The sequence below is a fragment of the Myripristis murdjan genome, chromosome 14, assembly GCF_902150065.1.
Source record: "Myripristis murdjan chromosome 14, fMyrMur1.1, whole genome shotgun sequence".
NCBI classification, from domain to species: Eukaryota; Metazoa; Chordata; class Actinopteri; order Holocentriformes; family Holocentridae; genus Myripristis; species Myripristis murdjan.
In genome coordinates, this window is record NC_043993.1 from 20,977,858 (window position 1) to 20,993,694 (window position 15,837).

The following is a 15,837-nucleotide window of genomic DNA, read 5'->3' on the forward strand; positions in this document are numbered from 1 at the left end:
TAAATCCCCAATCTGTACGTCCTGAAAGTGCAGTGATTCTGTTGTGCTTGGTATGCAGATGGAGGATTTCTGCACTGTGTTTTGGTATGTTGTGTACAGTCCAACATGTAGGTCAGAGGCTGCTCCTACTGGGTGGGTGTTATCAGGAAGGTCCTAACAGATGGCCCAGGAGCTTTCGACCTCAACATTAATTACATGAGAATGTCCCCGTGGTGAGGACAGACTCTAACCATGCTGTTTCCTTCTCTCTCTCTCTCTGTCAGGTGACAACCAAGTGAGGGGCCATCCAAAAGAGCAACCAAACTAAATAAGGATGACAAAAAGGAGATAAACAGCGAGGGCAGCTGATCCACATCTTTAAAACCACGCCAGTGTCCTCATCATCGTCACTGCCGCCGCCACCTAAATCATCCTCCTCTTGGCTCCCACTCTTCCTCTGTACATGCTCTGTACATGGAGGCTGTTAATAACTGGAAAAGAGGGAGCGTCTTGCCCCTCCTCTACACACCTCTAAATCACAGGTCGGTGAGAAGGCACACAGCAGTGTGTTGAAGCCGGCCAGGCTGACAGCTGGTGTCCTCTTCACCTCTGTCAGCAAGGATCCACTGAACCTTCCAGGGAGGCGGTGGGGCGGTAAGACCCCCCGTGACCCCGCTACCACCCCGCTCCCGATGCCATACTACTGAATGCTGACCATGAACCTGCCCTGTTTGTCTGCCTGTCTGTACAATGGTCTGTCTGTCTGTGTCTGTCTATCTGTGTCTGTCTGTCTGTTACATCGGCTGTCAATCTGCACCAAGTGCCATAGCGTCATTACATTCCTTCAGACTTTGCACTGACCACCATCAACCTTCATGGCGTCACTGGTTATGTTTACATGCACACTATAAAAATTTTTGCCCGTACTTTGACTATGAGACTAGTGTGATTTAGCGGTTTCCATACACAGAGCAAATGTGTGTGTTATTTTTCAATACTATTTTCATGGATCATTGCATACTGGAGTACATCATTTGCTGTTAGTGACCATTTCCCTCCTGTCCTAAACTGCAGTCGCTTTTCTGCCTTGGTTTTTCTGTTTCTTTCATGCAAATTTTTTGCACAGTTCATTCAGTGCTGACATTAAACGCATGGAGCCTTTATGTAAACAGATAGCAGCAAGTAAGTGAGGCCACTCCTTAAAATATGCTGAACAAAACTGTTTGGAAAGTGGTGTTTATGTGTTCAAACAACCCTCCAGTAGTTTGGTTAATATCTTATTACTCAACTTGTCTCTGCTGCAGTGTTAATAAAACAAAATTCACAGCGACATGATTAGATTAGAGCATTTACATGATGAATGCATTAATCGCAGTATTCTCATAATCGCATCAAGATCAAAGTTTTGCTGTGCATGTAAACATAACAGTTAATGAAAGGCCAAATAGTGTTACTGTCTAAAGGTCAGTGAATCAGCCTTAAGACTTGGAGCTTTCACATCAACAGAACAAGCAAGCAGTTTCTATTGATCCTCATGTCTTTTTTTTTTTTTTTTTTTTTTTTTTTACTTTTAGCACTTATAGTATATCAATGTAGACGGTGCCAGAAAACATGACAGAGATGAAAGATTTCTGCACATTACTTTTCACAAGCTTTCTTGTGATTTTCTTTTATTCGTCTGTGTGATGTTGGATTTGAAACTGGAGGTTACTGCCTATGATTGTTTCAGAGGGATGATGCAATCCAGGCAATGTAGAGAGGACACTGGATTATATGTTTTATAATTTTTAATGTACATGTCTTTCCCAAAAAAACAAACAAAAAAAGTAATGCTATTCTTTAAACTTGGAGCCATTTTAAAGAGTAACACCTGTCTTTGTGTACACGAGAAGCAATACAAGAATTTTAATGTCAAGGAAATCCAACCTCTCATCCACACTGCCTTATCAGTGAGCTGAGGTTCCCTTTAAAGGGTAGGCTCTCTGATGGCTGGTTTTGAATTTCTGGACACAACACCCACATAGAGACGGAGTCACTTTTAACGATGGATTCCAGTCTGCGCTAGTCACAATAACAGGCATTGTGAGAAGAGACCCTTCCCTTCGCAATTGTAGATATCTCATTCCATGATTAGAAGAAAGGACCTTTGAAAAAGAGCTGGAGCCACAGTCGTCAGTTTATTAGTGAGGGAAATCAAAATCCCGGACAGGAACTGCAAATCTATTGGCCCCAGGTTAGACTGACAGAAAGCTTTTATCGGCGATAAAGGATAAGCAATGAATCCCCCTGAAACCGAACCAGCATGCCCCCAGATGTCACAGAGAAAGAGAGTTTGGGCATTACATAAAAGCACCAGAATACCACATAGAGGTGTATGTAGGAAACAGAGGTACACGCTCTGAACTGCACAATCTGCAAGAAACATTGTGGCCTGCCTGGATTTTATTTCTCCATCACTCTATGCATCAACAACAGCATCACATTTTTAGTTATGCAAATTCAATGCAATCTACCACAAAGAACAATATGTCAGAGGGAAAGACGACAGCTAGCTGTGTGTAAATACTTAAGCCTGATCAGAAGTACTCTTGAAGGGTAATATTTTGGAGTGTATTGCAGTTTTTTTTTTCTGAACCCTTGAAACCACAAATGGACTCAGTGGTTTCAAAACTTCTGGATAAAGGGAAAAGCACCTTGCAGACCTCCAAGAAACACAGGAGGGGGAGGAGGAGGAGGACAGACTGAACTTTGCAGAAAAATAAAAGCAAGGCTTTGAGATGGTTCTTGTAGCATTGGTATGTGAGTGTGACTCACTAGATGTGTGCGGGGTGCTGTGTGGGCTGTGTCCTTGTTTGCCAGATCATTAGCTTTAGCTTCTCTCAAACTGTGTGGAGCTCTCTGAATGTGATTCTGTCCAACCTGACGTGTTTACACACCTACATCATCTTAATGAAGCTTCTTACCTTCCTTTTATCAAATTTCTTTTTTTTTTCTACCAAATGAGTTTTATAAAATGACTACAGTAGAGATCTATCTATATATATATATATAGCTATATCATGCAGCAACTTTAATATATTGTAAATGATGGCTTGGAAGCAATGTATTTATTTGTTTGGTTTGTTACCATAATGAAGAATAATCTGTAAAGGGAAGTTTAAGGTAGTATATGACAATTGTTGTTTGTCTTTGGGTTTAGAAATGCTTGTATGTTCATCCTATTGTATCACAATGAAACAACACAATACCTTTTTACATCACTAAGGTTCATGGTGTTTACTGTGATCATGAATTGGACATCTCACATAGAGAAACATGTTGCACACACACACACACACACTCACACACCCACACAAGGAACTGCAATGTGATAATTTTGAAGACAATGTATTGGCCTCCTCTTTGTGGCACAATACTTTTTCATTCATTTTTGTAGCTGTTCGATGTTTCTTTTTGTAGAACAACCGTTTTGCACGCTTAATGTTCAGGGATTTATGTTAACCATCGTCTAGCATCCACTTCACAGCCTCGACCACACTTCATGCTCACAGTAAGTGCTGACGTTTTGCCATTTATCTTCAGAAGGGAAGCTGGCTCTGGTTGGATGGGTCATGAATTGAGTTTCACCTTGCCAAATTTAGCTGATTTAGCATCAATCCTTTAGGAGTATAAGTCTGTTGTATATCAAATAATATTGTGTAATAATCACTGAAGTGATGTATTGAGAATGTGCTATTTCTTGTCATACAAGAATTGTGTATAAAGAAACCTATTTCTGATGTTGAGCAGAAAACAGAGGTTATTTTTTATTTTTAGAGCAAGTCAGTACACAAGACAAAAGTGAGAGAAATCAAACAATATTATACTAGAAATGAACTGTGATGCTCCCTTTGGGGTTGATATAAAATGTACACGTCTCTGTAAATCAAATAAACTTATTTAATCAATTCATACCACCTTGTTGAATCTTCCTTGTTACTTTGTGAGACATTCATAAAATACAAGTGAATAAAAAAAAAAATCATGTAGACCAGGCCTGAAGTCAACTGTGAATCATGGTTATGAATCAAGAGACTTGTTGTAATCCAAATTCTGGCAAAGCCCATTCAATGTTAGATAGAGCTGAGTATTAAATATTAAATTATTTTAAATCAGTCATCCACAGATTAGTCAGCCAACTGAAGTCATAAACAGGCAAATATGGCCATGAGTAATGACTGTAAATATTGTAAATGAGCAGGGGAGAATGCTATTTTTCAAGTTTGTTCAAAAAAAAAAAAAAAAAAAAAAAAAAATGCAGCGCAAACCAGTCTACTTTTTTTTAATTATTATTATTTTATTTTAAATAAGGTCATTTGCACACTTCTTACACTAATGGACTATTCTTTAAAAAAAAAAATAAATAAATAAATAAAAAATAGCACAAGCTCTAAACTCAGGTCACAGAGCTGAGTCAGTACACTTTGTCACAGTGCAGCCTCGCTGTACACAGGGCTACCAAGACAAGTTAAAAGGTAAATGTATAGGCTGCTTTAGAACAAACTGCACTATTGAGAGTATAGGACCCTCACTTGCCTTGGACTCATTTATTCCCCCTCTTTTCCTCGTCTTTGGACAAGGCTCACAAAGGCTTGATTTTTATCAGAGTGAAGGAAGAGTAAGCCTGCACCGGTCTGTGAATGAACCACTGTATTGTCCAGGTGCGGTCAGCCAGGGGGCTGTGAGTCTTGGTTTGTAAAGTAATCTTGCAGTCGTCCCAAGAGTGGTTTACAGACGCACTGACACATCACAGACACGACACAGGGCTCCATCCGCGGGGTGGACGCCATGAAATAACAACACAATATTTACCTTCACAGGAACCGAGGAAGTCCACAGCTAAAGGTCGTCAGTGTGGTGAGGTTCATTAGATGGGGCGGCGTTACCTTACATAGCAGGCAGCAGCACTAATGGGCTTCTGTATGACAGGGCTGCACAAATACAAAGCTAAGTATACACTGCAGTTGTGACAAAGGAGGAAGAAACATGCTCAGGTGTGAGGCCTTTAATTAGGTAGTGCTGTGTTTTAAATGGATCCCCTAACTGAGATTTCCTCCTTCTAGATATAATAAAAGACTGTCATTTCAAGAGGGGAAGATTAGAGGTCCCAGAGGAAGACAGAAGTGAAGAATCAGTGTAATTCTTGTGTTTGCTCTCTGGATGACCCAGAGAGAGCAACACCCTTTCCCACAGTTCGACCAACATGCACCCCTATAGATGTTCCAATCTAAAAGTCAACACACCTAGTCATGCGGCAGGCAGGAAACATTGGGGTGTAGACAGGAAAAGGGGGAGCCACTTTTGCAAGCAGTGGAATTTCCATTTGCACTTTGCCGCTTTAATTCACAAAGGACAAACCCTGAGCAACACACTGGGTAAAATTAGATTGCAAGTAGCTGCTGGTGGATCTGCAGCTTCAAAATGTCAGCTGTGCAGGACTAAAAAGCTTTTGACTGCATTGCATTTAGATACTACAATGTGTCACGGTGTCCTGTCATCAGGAAATGTACTCGCAATTTACTCACACTTTCAGTTCAAGTGTAAATATGAAAACTGAAAAATGTGTTAATGAGGATTTTGCATTATAAAAGCAACACTTAAGTTTTACGGTAGGATTTTGTGTGTTTGGAGAAATAAACAGCTAATTCATTTAAATTCAAATGTTTAATATGACAGAAACACTTCAATGAAGTGATTAACTGAACTTTTAGAAATGGAGCAAGGAATGACAATGTGGCAGTTCAATTCTTGTAGGAGTAATCCTCCAACTGTGACCCGTCAGCTCCTTCCGCGTCGCGAGCGCTTCACTGCGAATGTTCTTCTCCACAGTGAAGTGTACACGGCCCAGCCAGCAACAACGCAATTTTCAATGGTGATCCAAAGCTGAAAAAATGTTTGGAAGGATGCACAACATCATATATTTGTTGGGGATTCATTGCTTGCTCAGTAACTGGTGGAAATACTTTGTTTCCGTATCATTACGCCACACTTCCTTTCAGTGCTGTACTTTTGTCATACAGAGACAAAGCAGTTCCACCAGTTAGCAACTGGTGGAACTACTTTGTTAGCAACTGAGAAATTAGGGTTAGGTGAGAAACACTCTGGAGAGATCTCGAAAAGCTGTTGCTCCTTCGAAGGAGCTAAAATTAAGTAAAACCACTTCTTTAATCGACTTGAAAACATTTTGTACCCCCACTAATTTGGCCACGAGCTTTCCAACGGTACCACCCACGACTTCCTGTGACGTTGGGAAGTGGGCGGGACTTGTTAAAAAAAATTCTCATACCTCCGGAACCAGAAGTCGCACAGACTTCTGGTATTGTTGGATTCAGAAGGGTCGAAGAAATTGTTTCCAGGTCGATATGACATACAGTTCCGGAGATATGGGTGATTTTAACTAAAGTACCGTACACTTTAAAAAAAAAAAAAAAAAACGTCGAGGACTTCACGAGGGCAGAGCTGTACATGGGGCTTCACTCCACCACCATCTCCTATCCTCATGTAGTTCTTAAATACACATATGATGTGGATCAGGTCAGGTTCAGGTTGCTCGAAGTAGCTAGGGCCAGGGGAGCAGTCTTCTCCATGCTGGGGATGCACGAGGCCGCCAACTACCAGACCATCCTCGACACTGCTGAACTGGGCATCTCGGAGGAATTGAGGGGCTTCCTTGGCGGGGGGAAGGGGGGGGGGGGGGGGGGGGGGGGGGGGGGGGGGGTTGGCTCCTCAATTTCCTCCAAATGTACAGCGACTCCCCACATGCCTACTACGCCCAGCCTTTGAAGCACCCCGTAAGTGGCACTATTGTCACTTGCAGGTTGTCCCACCCCAACTTCCTGTCCGCCATGGAAGTGAGAGCGGACCATTACATCGGGCACATGAAGGACCTGCAGGCACGATTCGTGTGCCAGCTGGGTGTTCGGATTGAACAGGTGGTGCGCTTTGAGGGCAACATCCCGTTTGATGTCGACCCAGCGGTGCACTTCGACCTGCAGGCCCTCATGTTCCTCTTCCATGACCGGTCACTCCTCCTGCCATTTAAGGACACGGTTGGTGGGGATGGGCTGCTGAAAGTCGTGAGTGCCGTTGTCGGCCACCTAGTGGGCTTTCTCCGGGGCGACCTGGAGAAGTACTGCGGGATGGCAGACTTTGAGGCGTGCTGGCGGACGTTCCAGGCGGAGTTGGTGCTGGAGGAGCTAGTGCACGGGAGGCCCCTGTCACCTCTGTCGCCCTGTGCCTAGGCACCAGCTCACTGAATGAAAAGAGCATCATGCACTGCAGGGGCTTCCTGGGCCCGGCTCATAACAGCGCCACTTCAGAGGAGAGCTTCCCCCCCTCCACCACTGGACCAGGGACAAGCTCCAGGTGAGCCGTATTTGGCGCCTCTTCCCTCTCTGCCAGGTCCTTGGGGCAGCCCCAGCAGTGATTGGATCAGCCCTGATCCGGGTCCTGCTGGGAGACATCCTCCAGCGGGATAGTGACCTCCCCATCACGCTTCTGAAGAGCAGCAACCCTCCTGGGAGGCTGGTGGGGGCACCAATCGCTGGAGGACTTCTGCAAGGACCTGTCAGAGAAGGACAGCTTCCCCGCGCCTAACACATTCGGTTGCACACGCGTCCTGGTGGCTAATGCAGGGAACGATGTATACAACTGTCTGCTGCAGGGGTTCCTGGCACACAGATTGACCTTCCCTGCAATTAAGTTCCGGGACACAAAGGGGACCAAGAAGCTGTGGTGGAAGACGAGGGAGTTTGTCAACTTCCACCTCGGTGACCAGGCCCCCTCGCTGCTGGGCGACGCGGCTCAGGCAACAATGGAGGCGTGTCGGGAGATTGAGCTCCGCTCCCTGGCATACTCAAGGACCCTGGAGAAATACAGGGACCACGGGATGCCATGGATTCCAAAGGTGCTCAGTCTCTTGCCACCTGCATTGAAGGGCCACAGTAGAGTCAATGTAATCACCTTCATGAGTGCTGTCGGCATGATCATGAACGGTGATTACGTCCACTACTACCACCCTCCTGAATGATATGAGCAAGGTCGTGTCTCAGACAGATCTGCAGAAGCTGCAGATCTTGTCTAGATCGACCTTGCCTAAGGTCTTCAACATGATCATTTGGAAGCTCCACGAGGCCATCCCTGTGCGCCTCAATGTACAGGTCCCGAAAGGGTTGAAGTGCCTGAGGGAGGACAGAGTGGAGCAGCCATGTCAGCAGCCCGTGGAGGATGTGCAGGCTGTTGAACTGGAGGACATGGAGGCCGGGCCTGCAGAGGAGTCCCCCGCCATGTGCGTCCCGGCTCACACGTCCAAGCGTTGGTCGGAAGTCAAGGACTCCTTTGTGAACCTGGACCCCCAGGTGAAAAGACAGGAGACATACAGGATGTATGTGGCGTCCTGTAAGGAGGCAAAGTTACCTGTGAGAAGTTTGACCTCCTTTAAGAAGAGGCGCCTGATGTTGATGGAGCGTGCCAGACAGTAGTCAGTATGACTGACATTCCTGTGTGTTTGATGTCTGCTTGGTATAAAATTTTTTTAAAAAAAATTACGTTCTCTGTTTGTCTATGTCTTTGTCTGTGTCTGTCTGTCTGTCTTTGTCTTTGTCTTTGTCTGTGTCTTTCTGTCTGTCTGTCTGTCTTTTTCATTTTGTGTATTAAAAAACAAAACAAAATAAATAAATAAAAAAATAAACCTGCAAAAAAAAACAAAAAACAAAAACCCTCACAAGGACTCTGCCTTGATGTGGCGTGGGGGCTTACATGCCTCGGTGGTCCCAGGGACTCGACTGGTTGGTTCTACCCAGCTGGCCTACTCCTGTTTGGCAAACCAGTAGGGTCCCTGGGACAATTAGGGCACAACCAAAGAGTCCACAACACTTACAGCAAGCACTACATACTTACCTTCATACTTACCTTCAAATTTTGGTGAAATGTGCCACAAAGTGCCACAAAAAATGTAACAAAAAAGTGGGGTCCAATCAACTCCAAATGGTCTGAAATGTGCTCCTAACCACTTTCTGGAGGGTTGATTTTGCCGGAGACACTCACCAAAACAATTTCAAAATTTTCACTTACCCTCTCATGCTTCGATCTGATTGGACGAGTGTTTTTCACGAATAACTCCAGAATGGTACGTCCTAGAGACTTGGAAACAATTTCCGCCTGCCCTAATTTGACCTAACCCTAACTGGTGTAAACGTATAAACAACACTCCCTTACCTCAAGTGAGTCGAAGAATATTAAAATGTTTCACCAATGGTGTCTTCTATAGGGTTTCCATGCACTGTAGTTTCTCAGGTCGCTCTTCTAAAGTGATTTACAGTGTGTGAAAAAGTGAAAGGCTCTAATTAAAAGATTTTATTTTGAGTCAAACTGAAAATAGCCTCATAGTGGTGGCAACTTGATCTCATCATAAATATGGGACACAATACATTGTTATGTGCTGACAACCACAATTACATTTAATTACATTGTAGCTGTTTATAAAAAGTCTTATGATAGTATGTATATGTATGCTTTAAATAGCAATATAATAATAAAAATATATCAATCAAAATAAAACACAATACAATGGCCATAGGATCTTAACACATTTAAAATAGTATTTATTTATAACATTCTACCATTAAATATGAGTGTAATAGATTTTGGACATGCAGTGACAATAAATGTACTCACAGTCACACACTACTTATATAACAACTGTGGGAAAGGTCTGAGTGAACAGAGAGCTACACAATAGGTTTGGCTGCAGACATAGACAATAATTTAATGAGATCTGATGATTAACACACTGTTGCCAGCACAGCAAACAAAGAAGTCAGGGCAAGGAAGGAAGATGTGGCAAACCCTTGTTACAGTGCTTAACAGACTGAATAAACTGTCTATAGAAGGATGCATGATGCACAAGTATCTGCACCTTGCCATCACACCTCCACAGAGAATCTTTCACCTCTATCTGTTGGAACACTCCCATTGATGTTTCCAATCTGTGTCACGCTCCAGAAATAACTTACAATAAAGCAACTTGAGAAATTACAGTGACAGAAACCCTATAGAAGACACCCTTGGTGAGACGTTAGTAATATTCTTTGCCTCAGTCGAGGTGAGAAAGTGTTGTTTTTACGTTTACAGGTGGCTGGAAGTGCAGATGAACAGTGCAGGTTACACTGAGTTTTTTTTTTTTTTTTTTGCTGCACAGTGGATTGATTTGGTTGTCTTTTTCATAAACATATTGGTTCAGAGATTTCATAGTTGGTCCTATTTGTATTCTGCAGGAGGGAAAAACTGGATGAAGTGCTCACCGGGTGTTGATGAAAAGAGCAGAAACGTCTTGGCATGCTGCTATGTGTGAAGATAAAGATGCAAACTGACAATACTAAGCCATCCACTGCCTCTTGTGGCATGTTGTTCTTTTTGCCACGAGGATTAAACACAAGGGATCAAAAGGAGAGACCCAGAATGAAAAACAAAAATGACTGTGGAGGCTAATAGTGTGATTGAGGGAAAATGGTAAAAATAGCTCTTTGCTTCATCAGAGCTTCACTTGAGGCAGACACTGTGCTTGCGGTTTCAACCACTGTCATCACAAGAAGACATAACGGAGTAAGACATTGAGTAACTTTCTCATTACAGAAGCATGTGGCAACAGCATGCCAGCTCAGAAATGTGTAGGAAGATATCAAAGACATGAAAAAGAAAGTAAAAAAAAAAAAAAAAATCATCACAGACTAATGCTGTTTTAATTGTATTTACATACTGCTAGACAAAATTATTTAATTTTTGGTTTAAGCTGACAAACAAGCATCATTTCTTTGTGTACAGTTGCACAAATGTATGGTAGGTAGAGGGGGACACAATTACAGGTTTCTAATTTCTAACCATTTAAAACTTCCTGCATTTTCCCATAACAACATGACTCAGGGTAACATAAATGTGTTGATGAGATGTCAATATTCAACTTTGTTACATTTTCATACTTACATTTTAGCTTAATAACAGCTCAAGAAGGCTGTTATTGTTCTAACCCTGAAAGACGGGAAAAAAATACAAAGCTTATCTTCATTGTCACTGTCAGTAATGTTTAAAAAGCATAACGCATTACAAGGGTTTTCAGTTCAGTTCTCAGTATCCCCAGTAGACATAGATGGATAGATTATCCACAAGGGAAATGATAGAAAACATTACACATACCTGTTTAATTTTTGGGATCGTGCATCTGATTCAGTTATTCAAGGCTCTTCTGAGTAGCTGACTAATTGAGGTGTACAAGCCCAAGAACTGAACAAATATGTGGACTCTGTGCAGGTCCCTGAGGACTGGATTAAAAAATCCTGTCCTTTTACATTGTGTAGCATTGCCATATGTCTGCAGTATTGACAGAACAATGTGACAAATCTAAACAAAAAATGGTGCAGGACAAAATAGCTATGTCCCAAGTGGAAATTATACCCATGTGTTTGGTATTCTTTGCAGGCCAAGCCCATTATTTTAACCAGTGTTTGCTTGGCGATGCTTTTAACATACAGTTTGCTCATTACAAGGTTACCAAACTGCCCATGGGTGAAATTATGCCACTGCCACAGCTGGGAGACTCACCTCTTCTTCTTTATTTCCCATGGATAAGCATTGGGGGTGAGAGATCTGCATGGTTTGGCTGAGCAGATCAGAGTCAGACAGCCTTCACTGCTGTCTGGTGAAAATGAACAGTCAGTCCCAGGAGACCCAACCAACCTTTAGCTGCAGTGTGTGGCTTTCTGACGCTCAGCAGAAACGAATACTAACTGAATTTGCTGCTGTGTGTAATTAAGCCAAGGCATGTTCTAGTGGAAAGATGCTCTCCCCTTCACTGTCTGCCCATGCATGTGGAGGACATAAGAGACGCGTTTCACGGTGAACTGAGCAATATCAATGAAGGGACGTGTGAGAATGATTCAAGAGGACATGAATGGCATGTAATGCCATTCAGGCCCGCTGTCTTCTATTGCAGTTACAGTAGCAGAGGTCTTCTTTACCCTCAAGCCAATTACAATGATCACTCCTCATCTTCCATCAGGCCTTGAAGCAGCAGGCTTCACTTCAAACAGTGCCAAGCGAGGTTCCCAACGCAATGAGGGATTAATTTAATTTGCATGCTTACTAACAAGGATGTTATGTAAATTGACAGTGGAATAGTGTTACCACAATTGTGCTTGTTATGCACCACAACGGGTTCAGCATCACGGGTGAAGAAAGTGCGAGTTATAAATATCACAGTTTTCTGAATTAAACATGAGCTTACGCTTGACTTGACTGGAAGTGAATGATGTTGGTCGGCTTTAGTTGCCATTTTTAGCATTCTTGGGTCCATATTTAGACTTAGTGTTCCCATTGCAGCATAAACTGAAACAGAATAAAACCTCCAAAGGCGATGTGTGTGTGTGTGTGTGTGTGTGTGTGTGTGTGTGTGTTTGTGTGTGTGTGTGTGTGTGTAATGTGGGCCTGGGTGCACAGCAGCATCTGTACTCATGTCTCACACATGTGAAGCAATGGCGGGGGAGGGTCTCACGCAGCTTTGTGAATGACTTATGTGTCTACAGTGCAGAGTGCAGGCAGGCAATGAATGGCATGGGCTCAGGGTGAATGGAAGCAGAAGATTACATACATCACACACACACACACACACACACACACACACATTCATGAGCACAGTAAAGCAATCCTGTTCCTTATTCATGATGCACAGGCACTGCCGTGTCCAGCTGACGGGCCACACAGCCACACATACACTACTGCACACCAACAAATTCACCAATCCACACCACACCACTTTAAGTAAAAGTAGTAAAACAGGTTTGATTTCATTGTGCTGCTGATAATTTTTTTCTGATAAAAACCCACTTAAGAAAACTCCTACAGCACATAACACATATAGTTAATATTACATGTTGTCAAACTCTGTGCTGAATCAGTTTTCACTGATCCTGTGCAGCACCTCATGCTAGTCACAGCCTACTCTCTATAATGGGTATTGTCTTATTAACCCAACCCAGCCTGCTGCTGTAAATCATTATAAAGGACATCAAAATACCTAAAATCTAAAAGGCCTGACCTACAGCCATCACAACCTCAGCTAAAGAAAAGCATCTCAAGCAAAGACAACATAACAACATGAATGAACATGAAGACATTCATTCACTAAAGTAAAACTGATATTAATAATACCAGGCCTTACCTCCATAAATAAGTGCATATGTTTAACTGATGATGTTGTAGTGTGGGTTATTCTGGGTTTAAAAATCAAAAGTAGGTGAATGTCAGGATGTTTTTTTTTAGGATGATTTGTAGTGTTGGTGCTTAGGTTTACTAGCTAGTGTGGATAAATCCCAAACCAAACCAAGCCAACAGTGCATGTATGGACAAAACTTAGCACCCAGCTCATTGTCCTGGTAATTAAATTTGCTGTAAAGATGTAGAGGATGAGTGGCTCGCATGTTTTCATTCAAAACTGACAGACTTGGAAAGCTCACAGATCTCTTGCTAGACACTGTGCTAGAAGTGAAAAGACAGAAGCGGCAAGATGGCATACGTGTTAGAAACATACTGTGGATAGCGCGGCCACCGTGAATAAATCTGTTAAAGCAGTATCAGGATGACAGCTCAAACATAGTCCCACTCAACAGTTGTCCTCCATTCTGTATAAATACTCACCAATACATTCAGGTGATGTGAAACTTATTGCTGCAAACCATAAAAACAATAAACTAAAGACAGCACTACCCAGCTGCATCACTTCATTAATGTTATTAGTTACACCTGTGTTTATCCTGCTATGTCATGTCAGAATGGCTGCTGTGGAAAAGGTCTATTGTGATTGTTTGCCAGCACGTTTTTTGCACACAGATTTGTGTAGATGTGCACTGAATTTAATGTGAATTTAATGCCAATTACTGGAAAGCAGCTGAAAAGGCTTCCCCCACAGTCTCCCATATCCTCTTTCTATTTTTTCCATTCTCAGTTTCTATCTCTCTCTCCCTCTTTCTCTTTCCTCAAATATTACTGCAAACTCCGGATATCTGCAAAATCCAGGATGCCTGCAATGTTGTGGCTCAAGTTGAAAAACGTGAGCCAAATCTGGTGCCTCTCTTGCTAGGCTGTTCCATCAGACCTGTACAAAAGCAGTGCAGCCAGGGCTAGGGTTTTTGTTTTCCGAGTACATCAGTTTGTAAATTAATAAACTCTTTTTATTTCTTTAACCGTTAGGAAGTTGTAAAAGTATGATAATGCACAATGAGGTGTTACATAGGAAATTAATGTACATGGCAGATGTGAACACCAAATTATGAACTTTGCCTTCACCCTGTCTCTGTCCTGGAGCATCTAATTTTGCCTTAACTGTGTAATCAGATTACCTTTAATACACTGTAATAAATTACCATTTCACAATAATTAACAGTATTATTTTACAGTAACTTGTTGTAATTAAGTTCCCTTGTAATATCCCAATGAATACCTGTAAAAACTACAGTATCCTTGGATTTTACAGCTTCTAACTGCTATTTTACAGTGAAATCCTGCAATCAAAACACCCCTGTTATATCACAACAAGGTCTGTAATATCACAGCAACACAGCATAAAAATGCAAGGATTTCACAGCATTCAACAGTATTACTACAGAGAAATATTGTATTCAAATATTCCCTGGTAAGTCACATGACATAACCGAAATCGGCACTGAACCTGAAGAGGCCATTTCCCTCTTCTCTTCTGGGCTGAATGGAGAAGGTGAGCTGCATGCATAACGTCTGTTTGCAGTACACCCATGGTATTTTAAATGATAATAATATTTACTTTCAAATGAACATTTATCGCATGACACAGTTCGTATTTTGTTAGCAAGTGCCCGAAACTGTCGAACGTTCTCTCACAACATTTGCTATAGTGATAGCTGTCTTTTCAGCTATCCAGTAGCTAGCTTAGCTACTGGAGATGCGACAAGGCCTCGAGTACTGTATGTAGGAGTAATTGGCAAACGGTGCTTTTACTGAACTGTATAAAGTGTGCATATGATAAGATTATGAAGGATGATGACTCAACATTTGATCAGATATAGTTAGGTAAAGGCATCATATAGTATATCAATGGTGAAAGTGTTGCATGGCGGTCAACATGTTATGCGTTTTTTGGTCAGTTAACCCTAGTCTATGTCTGGAATGGAAAATGAGAGTGACAATCTGTATTTTACAGATTTGTACTTTGTTGCTGCAGTCCATACTCTGGGACCATTAACATTTCCATGCCAGACATACCAGGCGAGTGGGCCATTTTTGCAAATAATGTAAATAATATATTTTATATCATAGTTAGAGCCTTGATTATTTTTCCCCTAACCCCCAAGACCTTAAAGAACAGCTATATAACATTTAAAAACAACTTGATAATAATTTTCTGTGTGTTTACCATATATATGTGTGAAATTAATTTTCCGTTTTTTTATTTTACCCTCTGTATTTGGTCATATCAATTTTTCTACATTCATGACACCACCACAGCATGCATATTCTAAAAGCTCAGGTTGTTTTGAAAAAAAAAAAAAAAAGATGTAAAATACTTGATTAAACCTCACAGGGTTGAGGATTTATAAGAATTCATACACAAAGAGACCAGGCGAGAGGGAAATAGAAGAACATTCCATAGACCATTAGATGGCCAAAAAATGTCCATTATGTTTTTCTCTTTTTTTGATGTACAGCAAAAGGTTATAATTCCCCAGTAATGTACTGTAATATCACAGTAATTGCTTTGTCATTGAAGCTGTGAAGTTACAGTATACAGTTGTGCTT

At 41.9% G+C, this 15,837-nt stretch overlaps 1 protein-coding gene across 2 annotated transcripts in view; it reads left to right on the plus strand.

Moving 5' to 3' along the window:
• The window catches only part of spns2 (SPNS lysolipid transporter 2, sphingosine-1-phosphate), a 74,926-nt gene extending 70,996 nt beyond the window's left edge, over positions 1–3,930 (plus strand). For both annotated transcript variants that reach the window (XM_030069364.1, XM_030069363.1), the window contains exon 13: positions 264–3,930. Coding sequence is in view for 1 of the 2 variants with exons in the window: in XM_030069363.1 (XP_029925223.1) it covers positions 264–278 (15 nt within the window). In the remaining variant the exon portion in view is untranslated. The remainder of the gene's footprint in view (positions 1–263) is intronic.
• The last annotated feature ends 11,907 nt before the right edge of the window (positions 3,931–15,837 follow it).